General features: G+C 42.0%; 1 protein-coding gene across 1 annotated transcript in view; it reads left to right on the top strand.

Annotated features, from left to right (window-relative positions):
- The window catches only part of LOC119277762 (5'-3' exoribonuclease 3-like), an 8,986-nt gene extending 648 nt beyond the window's left edge, over positions 1-8,338 (top strand). Inside the window, exons 2-23 of the mRNA XM_037559081.1 lie at positions 536-657; positions 891-967; positions 1,093-1,284; positions 1,438-1,557; positions 1,656-1,718; positions 1,941-2,087; positions 2,195-2,359; positions 2,550-2,627; positions 2,745-2,831; positions 3,973-4,233; positions 4,323-4,418; positions 5,078-5,173; positions 5,403-5,473; positions 5,614-5,742; positions 5,826-5,902; positions 5,988-6,028; positions 6,103-6,177; positions 6,280-6,437; positions 6,681-6,785; positions 6,868-6,943; positions 7,048-7,151; positions 7,233-8,338. Coding sequence (XP_037414978.1) covers positions 536-657; positions 891-967; positions 1,093-1,284; positions 1,438-1,557; positions 1,656-1,718; positions 1,941-2,087; positions 2,195-2,359; positions 2,550-2,627; positions 2,745-2,831; positions 3,973-4,233; positions 4,323-4,418; positions 5,078-5,173; positions 5,403-5,473; positions 5,614-5,742; positions 5,826-5,902; positions 5,988-6,028; positions 6,103-6,177; positions 6,280-6,437; positions 6,681-6,785; positions 6,868-6,943; positions 7,048-7,151; positions 7,233-7,869 — 2,977 coding nt within the window. The 3' untranslated portion in view covers positions 7,870-8,338. The remainder of the gene's footprint in view (positions 1-535; positions 658-890; positions 968-1,092; positions 1,285-1,437; positions 1,558-1,655; positions 1,719-1,940; positions 2,088-2,194; positions 2,360-2,549; positions 2,628-2,744; positions 2,832-3,972; positions 4,234-4,322; positions 4,419-5,077; positions 5,174-5,402; positions 5,474-5,613; positions 5,743-5,825; positions 5,903-5,987; positions 6,029-6,102; positions 6,178-6,279; positions 6,438-6,680; positions 6,786-6,867; positions 6,944-7,047; positions 7,152-7,232) is intronic.
- The last annotated feature ends 2,250 nt before the right edge of the window (positions 8,339-10,588 follow it).

Genomic DNA, 10,588 nt, shown 5'->3' with positions numbered 1-10,588 from the left:
CCCTCCTCAATCTCGAGATGTGTTATTTTGATTGGGCTGTTCGATTCGGTGCTTCCGAGCGAGGAGACCGCGCGTGGTTCGTTGTGGGATGGCCTGGCTGCGTAGATACGTGATAGATTTGTGCTTGGCTGATTGGTGTATGGGGAACTATGCAGTTGTGCCGAGGGAAATTAAATTACTTGTAGGATGATAGTTGCAATTAAAAGGGAGCTCCTAATTGTCCCCAAACCATCCTGAGATGCCAGGAGGATTGCTGTAGTTCAGCTATTCAAATTTGATGCTGCAGTTCTATGCTTAAATCACAATATTCTGTTTTCTGTCAAACTACACTGCAAGTTAAATTTCTGGACAAGTGAATCTGCCAAGAAGATTCAAGTTCATTGTAGTTAGGAGGCCCTGCAGTTTGCGAACTGCACGCTGCTGCTTTATCATCAAAAGTTATTCTGGAAGCATTTTATTTCCCCCTAACACGGACAATTCAACGTCTGCTTATTGCCCAATGTCATCAATACCAACTTCTATGTTGACCGTGGTTCTCTCTTCTACTGCCACAGCCTTCGCCGACAACATTCGCTGAGGTTTTCCAGTGCATGTTTGATTACATAGATAGGCTCTTTATCATGGTTCGCCCTCGGAAGCTTTTGTACATGGCCATTGGTACGCATTTCATCTCTTTGTTATGGAGGGAATTCCCTCGCTGATCTTTTCTGTTTGGCTGTTCTAATGTTGCTCAAACTGATGTAGTCATACTCTTCCTTTAGAATGAATAGGCATCCTCTTCCCTGAACAATGGCAAAACATGTTAAGCTTCCCTTTGAACAGCTTACTATTGTCTCTACTTACATTAAACACATTTTCTCCATTTTGTATTGTCCTACAATGGCTTACAGATGGTGTGGCTCCTCGTGCTAAGATGAACCAGCAGCGCTCTAGACGATTCAGAGCTGCAAAAGATGCTGCTGATGCGGTCAGTATTCTAGTGGAATTATTTTCTTATATTCAGTATAATCATACAGTTGTATCTATTGTTATTTGTGGAAATCCACAACCATTTATGATTGCACTCACTGGTTACTGTTGTCCTATGTCCAGGCTGAAGAAGAAGAAAAACTGCGTGAAGAGTTTGAGAGGGAAGGAAGAAAGCTTCCTCCAAAATTGCAATCACAAACATGTGATTCTAATGTTATTACTCCCGGCACGGAGTTTATGGCTGTTCTATCAGTTGCTTTGCAGTACTACATCCACCGCAGATTGAATTACGATCCTGGATGGAAACAAATTAAAGTAAGCATATCTTTTTGCTAATTTGACATTTAGTGTTGGGATTTATATTTGTTAAATATGTTTGGTCATATTTCCTTATGGTTCAATAACACCATGGATTGGTATTAGAAAGTATGTAGAAATAATATGTATCCTGATTACAATCTTTTGAAGGTCATTCTTTCTGATGCCAATGTTCCTGGTGAAGGGGAACATAAAATCATGTCCTACATTCGTGGCAATAGGAACCTTCCTGGATTTATCCCAAATACCCGACATTGCCTGTACGGCCTGGTAAGTTCTGTTCCTGTATGCTTAATGCTCTATTTCTTGTTGGACAATATTTTATCTGTTAGTCTTGCTAACGTATAAATTTAATCTCATGAATGCAGGATGCAGATCTAATCATGTTAGCTCTAGCAACACACGAAGTGCACTTCTCCATACTGAGAGAGGTTCTCTTCTCAGAATACAGAATTTACGCTTTCTGCCATATCTACATGCCACAGCCTTGTGCTAATAAACAGTGTTACTTTTTTTTTTGTATTTTCCTGTTGTCTATGTTGCTACTCTACTTAAAAAAATCAAGTTCTTTCGTTCAGAGCACTGCCTTTTCCATGAACATTTCCTTTGACTTTTTGCCATGAAAGCTTATTTGCATACACTTTGTTTTGCAGGTGGTTTTCACACCTGGACAGCAGGACAAATGCTTCTTGTGTGGTCAAGTTGGACATCTAGCAGCAAAGTGTGAAGGAAAGGCAAAACGTAAAGCTGGGGAGTTTGATGAGAAGGGTGATGAAATAGTACCTAAGAAACCTTACCAGGTAATGAGATCAATTTCTTCTATTGCAACTTGTGATGTGATGCTATTCAGTGGACTTACCAACGGACTTACTTTCATTTGTGCTGCTCCACTTTTGTGCCTTCACAGTTCTTGAATATATGGACCCTACGAGAGTACCTAGAATACGAGTTCCGAATGCCAAATCCAGCTTTCGAGACTGATATTGAACGCATCATTGATGATTTCATCTTCATGTGCTTTTTTGTTGGCAATGATTTTCTTCCACACATGCCGACACTAGAGATTCGTGAGGTTTGTTTCCTATTTTATAGTTCAAAAGGTTACTTTGCAGCTAGCAGCTATGAAGTTATGTAGTGTTACCAGTTACTACTAAAGTGGAGCTCTGTTTTTTCTTTGGAAGTTAGACAGGTTTCGTTTTCTGTTTGTAGTTCACTTTCTTAGATTATTGTCACACGATGTTAACTTCCATATCTGTCTGCAGGGAGCTATTAATTTGTTAATGGCTGTATACAAGAAGGAATTTCCTAATATGGGTGGCTATTTAACTGACGCTTGCACGGTATTCAAATTTCATTCATACCTCATATTATCCAAGTGGTATCTTAGAAATTTATTTTATTTGAAATGATTCTCATGGGTATTTCAGCAGTAACACATTTTATCTTCATTGCTGTAGCCTGATCTGAATAGAGTCGAACACTTCATTCAAGCAGTTGGTTCATACGAGGATAAAATATTTCAGAAAAGAGCTCGTTTGCACCAGGTAAAGATGGCGTCTATCTTGATTTTGCTTCTCAATTACTCCCTCCGTCCCATAATATAAGACGCTTTTTGACTCTAGTATAGTGTCAAAAAAAGTCTTACATTATGGGACGGAGGGAGTACTTAACTTCAACTGTATTTTTGTTACGAGCAATATCCTATATGACATTTCTTCTCTATGGATGATATCGAATGCTTTTTCATGTTGTCAAGTGGCAACTAATCTACCTTATAATTGTGTTAGTTGTTCACAATAGTTAATATTCCCCATTTCTGTATCTTGGCTCCATATAGCTTGATGTGTCTGCTTTTGTGGTTAACTGTATTTTTGTTATTTAAGCTGGAATTTTTGTTAGATGCTTTGCATGCACAGTGAATATTATGGGTCATTAAATTTTACAGAATAAGAAAATATAGGGGTCTGCAATGGTCTTCTATCCATATTTGTGCTTGGAATTTGATATGTTATCATGAAATTTGCATTTGGCACAACACATTCACAAAGGTCAGGCAAGACATGCCTCCCCCATCCGTAGCCATTTCTCGAGTTGTGTACTCTGCAAGGGTCAGTTTGGTTGCTACCTCTGGTCCGTGCCTGAAAAAAAAGGGTGCCTGGTATGTGCCTGAGTCGTTGATGTTTTCTGCCTGACCAGGCAAATCTGACATGTACTACATGTTTGGTTGGCAACTTGGCCTGGGTAGGTGTTTAGGAGCTAGTAAAAGCTAGATGCTTTGAAAAGTCTCCCGTGGGTCCCTTTCTCACATAAGATTAGTAGTCCAGGCAGCGGCCTGGCGCTTGATGGTGGACGCTTGAGCCAGGCTAATTGTGCCGCACGTGATTCAAGGCAGGCTAATGATGTCAGCATACATTCCAGGCCAGTCACTCATTTTATTTCCCAGGCACAAACCAAACAACACTCAGGCAAGTCTCAGGCAGCCTCCAGGCCAGGCACAAAGTACCCAGGGTAGCAATCAAACTGACCCTAAATCTCTTGGAACTCAACAATATAAGTAAACGACTTTTGATTGCAAATGTTTCCAGACCTACTTATACATTTGATGCTCAGCCATTATTAAGTTAGCAACTAGTAGTGGGTGCTTTCACTTACAGTTTACATTTTCAACGTTGCTGTCCTTTGTAGCGTCAAGCTGAAAGAATAAAACGTGATAAAGCCCAAGCAAAGCGAGGTGATGATCTGGATCCCCATGTAAGGGGTGATCTTATTGTGCCTGTTGCACGTTTCCAAGGATGTCGCCTTGCCTCTGGGGCTGTGGCTTCACCATATGAACATAATGGACGTAGCATGGAAAAGGGCAGTCAAGCTAAGAAAGCACGTGTATCATCTTCAGATTCCAGCCTTTCTGCTGCTGTTGTTGAAGCTGAAATTAGCCTTGAAGCACAGGTACTCAATTTGATCTTTGTTGAGAAGGTGTTATATTTGTTTGAAGATATTTTTATGGTTTCATCTGAATCTTGCTGCAACTTCTACAGGCACGTGAAAACAAAGAAGACCTGAAGTCAATGCTTAAAGTTACACTTCGTGATAAATCAGATCTTTTTAATTCCGAAAATCCTGAGGAGGACAAGGTATTTCTTGTATCTTTGGTTATCTGTGCAGAAATCTTCTGCTGCTTTTATCAGTTCATTGCAGTTCTAAGTTCAAGCTCAACAATGCTATGCATATTGTCATGACATTGTTGAGAACACCGGCCACTATATGTAGCCAATGTTAAGATTCCTTTACTTAGAGATCTTAGTGATAAGATAGGTTTAAATTACATTCCTGGTAGGTTGTGATTATATAAGTTAACATATTATTTACTTTAGGGGCAAGGCATGTCTTCCCTTTAAAACAATGGAACTAGTAGTAGGTTTCTGTATAAGCCTCTGAGCATATCAGGGATTAAGTCCTCCAGGTGGATTAAACAGAGTGAATACCCTTTACTAGGTCCCTTGTCTTCAGACCTTTACTATCCGCTTCATGTGACACTACATTATTGAAGATATTTGAGAGTATAGGTTGAATGAAAAGCACACTTATGTATTTAGGATCCCTGCTGTGGGGGTCCCATCCCTTGTCTTCTGAACTTTTACTATGCTTGCACACAACACTAAGTTATTGAAGATGTTTGGGCTTTGGGAATTGAAAGTACACTCCTATTTTGTGGACCTTCTGAGACTCTATTTATATATTTTTTAATGGTTAAAAAACTCAGGCGATAACATTATTTGTTAATAATATTCAGATAAAGCTTGGAGAACCAGGATGGAGAGAAAGGTATTATGAAGACAAGTTTGGGGCAAGAACACCTGGGCAAATTGAAGAAATACGTAGAGATGTTGTAAGTATCGTGGAAGTGCCTTTAATATACTGCATTCATGATTTAAAAATATATACTGCATTCATGATTTAAAAATATATACTGCATTCATGATTCATTAGTGACACCATACCCTGTTGCCATTATTACATTATTCATGATAGAAAATGTCACTTGATCATTTTTTGAATAATACATTTCCCCTAATTCTGTATTATCTTCTTATATGATGTGCTCTATGCTCCTTCAGGTTCTCAAATATACTGAAGGTTTGTGTTGGGTAATGCACTACTATTATGAAGGTGTCTGCTCATGGCAATGGTAATTTAGCATCTTTTAGTTGGCCAAATATAAGACGTTACACTGTTTTATTTGTTGCACAATTGCTGATAGGTTTTAATTGTTCCTCTACCCATCACACTAATACCCGTTTCATTCTAATTTCTTCTTGCTATATGTAGGTTTTACCCTTATCACTATGCCCCTTTTGCTTCGGATTTAAAAGGTTTAGGCCAGCTTGATATAACTTTTGAACTTGGGTCACCATTCAAACCTTTCGATCAGCTTATGGGAGTATTCCCAGCGGCGAGGTGAATATGCTAATATTTCCTTTCTTCGATCCTAGTACCTTGATGTGGTGGATTATTTGATAGGTTGTTTCATTACATTTCAGCTCACATGCACTCCCTGTACAGTATCGGCAATTGATGACCGATCCTAGTTCGCCAATAATTGACTTTTATCCGATTGGTATGCTTATTTTATCATGAATAGTATCAGATTCTCCTACAACCATAAGCCTATTCTAATCCGTTTTAACCTGTGTATGCTGCAGATTTCGAAGTAGATATGAATGGAAAGAGGTTTTCTTGGCAGGTACATTTATCTTAGTAAGTATACTTATATATACCATACACCTTCCATATTTAACTAAAATTTGTACTTTACAGGGGATAGCTAAACTGCCCTTCATTGATGAAGCTAGGTTGCTGTCTGAGATTAAAAAAGTCGAGCATACTTTGACGGTATGAAAGTGTGGCATCTGTTATATTGTTTTATGGCATATATGTAATAGAAGATCTTGTTTTAACTTACAAGATTTTCCATATTCTCCTCGTCTTGTGTAGCCTGAAGAAGCAAGGCGAAACAGTACAATGTACAATATGCTTTTTGTGAATGTCGCACACTCAATTTCGCCTTATATCTACTCTCTCAGCAGCAAATTCGGACATCTGCCTGATAACGAGCGAAATGAAATTAAAGAGGAACTCAATCCTGAAGCTAGGTTAGCTAACCCTACCAGGATTCTTGATTGACTGCAGATAGTATATTTCGTTGTTCAAGTATAGTAGTTCCATGTCAACTGATTGGCCTTCTTACTTAGTTCTACTCAATGTGCTTTTTGTTGGGGCCTGTGGGCAAAGTGAACATGAGTAGACTGCCATCTTATAGTATGACAAATAAGCACCTCTTATATGAGCTGCTATAACTATAACATTACTTAGCTGCTCTTGTTTATTTTGTGCAGTGGAGGAATGAATGGTTACATCTCACTTTGTGGTGGGGATCCAAGTCCGCCTGTCTTTAGATCTCCTGTGGATGGACTGGAGGATATTATGGACAATCAAGTGATGTAAGCTCATTTCCCCCCCGTATTATTGATATGATCTAGTGGCACTTGAATTAATAAAGATTATGACATTTGCCTTCCCTAGATGCTCAATTTACAAGCTTCCAGACCCTCGTAAGCACATAGCACGTCCACCTCCTGGTGTTATCATACCCAAGAAGGTACATAATTGTTGTTATTTTCGTGTAACATTGACATAAGTATATCATTCCACTTGGGAAGTGTTCACTGTTAACAAGCGTATGTTGTTTAATCTGCTCTTAAGATTGTTGAAGCTGGTGACCTGAAACCACCGCCTGTGCTGTGGCATGAAGACAATGGCAGGAGGCCTTATGACAATAACAGGAAGCATTGTGATAACAGCAGCAGGTAGTGTATTAGCCTTTTGCCCTATTTAGTCAATACTTGCTTCAACATTGCAAATCCTAACTTACTTTTGAAATGGTTCAGGCAAAACCCTGCAGGATCGATACGGGGCCGCCAACTAGGGGAGGCTGCACACCGACTAGTTGCAAACAGCTTGAATGTTTGCGGTGGCGGACAATACCCCCCGGCTAGGCCATATCAAACTATAATGAATGGTATGCATTATCCAAACGGAATGCCACCAAGGATGGAGCAGCCTGCTGGACGTTCTGGTTGGCATGTTCCTAGTGATAATCTACCCAATGGTCAGGCACCAGCCTATGCGCAGCGATCAGGTCATCAGTATACAAGAGATAATCGTGGAAGGCAACAACCATATGCGAGAGACAGCCACAGCGATTCAAGAGGAGCAGGCCGGCATCCATCTGGATACCATCAGAATAGTAGCAACGCATATTCATCACATACTGCTCCTCCGTCATCGGGTTTTGGACGATATGGGCAACCCCCCTCGTATGCTGGGGGCTATGCTGGTGGGGTCTACCAGCCTGCACCATATGCAGGAGCCCAACAGTGGCAGCAGCAACCACCTCATAGTTCCTATTCTGGAGGTGGGGCGCCTGCTGCAAGACCTAATTCACGACCGCAGCAGTCACAGAACCGCTACAGCAACTTAGATAGGACTTCAAACAGGAGACCACCAGGTCAGGGCCGCTACTAGGCTCTCCTCTTTGGTTCTAGCCCTGGCTTTGCTGTTACTCCTTACTAGAACTTACATCGACTTAAATCAGGCATAGGAATAGACACAGCATTTGCAAAGTCTGGTGATCTTCAAGCTTCTTGATCGTGGTACAAAAATTACCTAGGGGGAAGTGTTGTATACTATAGATTATTGCCATATCACCAGATACTGGAGTAGACACATCCAATTTGCAAATTCTGGTGATCTCCAATGCTTCTAAGACAGCAGCAGCAGCAGCAAAGATTGTAAGGGGCGTGTTGTACACTAGCATTTATTTTCAGACCACCAGATGTTGGTGGCTGATTTCGGTTTTTTCATTTTGGGCATGATACATAAGTTATCTGCTGTTGGGAGGATGTTAACAAGTTTTTGTATTGTAAAGATGATGTATGTATCTGGATTCATTCTATTTTGATGATGGATAATTAGATATATGCGTAAGAAATCCCATTTTTCTGTTCATAGATTGGCTATAGTGGATGTTATTGGCATGTTATTATCATGAACATGCTGTTTGTCCCGTTGGTTTACTCCAGAACTTCCACTCTAGCCGGGAGATTCTCCCAATAGCTCTGAGTAACCACATCCGTGGAGTGTGCGTGCGCCTTTGTGGCGGCTGGATCTTGCATTAAGGGAAGTGAGGTGGAAAGTCGTTGCATGGAATTTTGGTGAAATTAGTGTAACCTTTTTAATCCAGTTATACTACAATCTAACACAGTTTTCGCGCTTCGCGATACACTACCTCCACCTGAATTCAAAACTGAGTTTTAGCTCGTGATTAGGATATGTAAACACCGGGGATTTAGCATTCTCATTGGTAGAAATGCAAAGTTAACAGCACTAGTGCACACAAAGAAAACAAATCTTCACATCACATAACAATAGATTACGAGATTAACAATGTGTTTTTAACAATCTGAATTCCCACTTCAGCTTTGGATCACAGGAAGAATCAATCTCTGAATGCTCTCAATGGTACATGTTTTGTATCAACAGGGAGCAATGCAATTTTTTTTCGAGGGTACGCCAATGGCGTAACTTAGCTTTATAGAAAAGAGAAAATATGTACAAGAGATTACATGTCGCTAGTTAGGAGTCACAAGCTGACCCTAACCAAGCCTCCACACCACTCTCTAGCTCTACGCGACTACTCTATGATTGGTTGTCCTCTAAAAGCTCCTGCTTTGGCCCAGGTCCGCAGCTCATCAAAGATTGAGTCTACCGTGTTCCACTCGTTCTTAATCGTGCCCGTGCCGAAGACCCTTGCATTCCTTTGCTTCCATATCGTCCAACAGCTTAGCATCACGAAAGTGTCAAATTCTTTCCGAGACTGCTTATCTATTAGCTTTCTCGTATCCGTCCACCACTGCACCAATCTAGAGTCGTTGGTTGGGCAAAGGTCGGTGTCGGGGTTATCTCGCGGGCGGGTTCGCGAGACGACAGATGCCACGAGGTGGCTTGAGGTGAGGTCAAGACTGCTTTGGAGATCCGGGGACGAGATTGGGCAAACAACACGCGATGGTTTACCCAGGTTCGGAGCTCTCCGGAGAGATAATACTCCTTGTCGGTGTGAAAACCGGCGAATCTCGGGTAGGGGGTCCCGAACTGTGCGTCTAGGCGGATGGTAACAAGAGACAAGGGACACGATGTTTTACCTAGGTTCGGGCCCTCTTGATGGAGGTAAAACCCTACGTCCTGCTTGATTAATATTGATGATGTGGGTATTACAAGAGTAGATCTACCACGAGATCAAGGAGGCTAAACCCTAGAAGCTAGCCTATGGTATGATTGTTGTTCGTCCTATGGGCTAAAACCATCCGGTTTATATAGACACCGGAGAGGGCTAGGGTTACACAAAGTCGGTTACAATGGTAGGAGATCCACATATCCGTATCGCCAAGCTTGCCTTCCACGCCAAGGAAAGTCCCATCCGGACACGGGACAAAGTCTTCAATCTTGTATCTTCATAGTCTTGGAGTCCGACCGATGATGATAGTTCGGCTATCCGGACACCCCCTAATCCGGGACTCCCTCAGTAGCCCCCGAACCAGGCTTCAATGACGACGAGTCCGGCGTGCATATTGTCTTCGGCGTTGCAAGGCGGGTTCTCCTTTAAATTCCATGTGCCTGCTGAATAGTGTCCGGCTTCCTTATAAATGTTGCGCTCCTTGGCTTCCACGTCCAATGATGGCCCTCTTCCACGTGTCGTATGAATGCGAAAAGCTAGGGTATTTTTGCGTTTTACCCCCTAGCCATGCGAATGAGCTGCCTATAAGAGAGGCGAGGATCTAGATCCAAATCAAACCATCCTCCTTCCGCAAGTACTCATTAAAGCGCCTTTGACAAAAATCCATTCCATCATGGATAGTCGACGCGGCTCCTCCTCTCGCGCTCCCAGCCCTCAGCCAGGAGATTGGAGGAGATGTTCAGTTCCGCATAGCGAGCTAGTGACGCTCCAAGCAGAGGGATATCTTCCCCCGGCCTTCATGGTTCCGGTTCGAGCCGGACTGGCCACCTACAAGGGTGGAAAGCAGGCGGAGAGCGTCCCCAATCCCTCCAGAGGAGAGCGGGTATGCTTCATCCCTTATCTAATAAGGGGACTCGGATTTCCCATACATCCGTTTCTCCGGGGGCTCCTGGAGTTCTATGGACTCCAGCTTCACCACCTTATACCTGCCTCCATTTTGCACATCGCGGG

The sequence above is a fragment of the Triticum dicoccoides genome, chromosome 3B (genome assembly GCF_002162155.2).
Source record: "Triticum dicoccoides isolate Atlit2015 ecotype Zavitan chromosome 3B, WEW_v2.0, whole genome shotgun sequence".
NCBI classification, from domain to species: domain Eukaryota; kingdom Viridiplantae; phylum Streptophyta; class Magnoliopsida; order Poales; family Poaceae; genus Triticum; species Triticum dicoccoides.
Note: the sequence above shows the minus strand (reverse complement) of the source record. Positions and strands in the feature narration are given on the sequence as shown.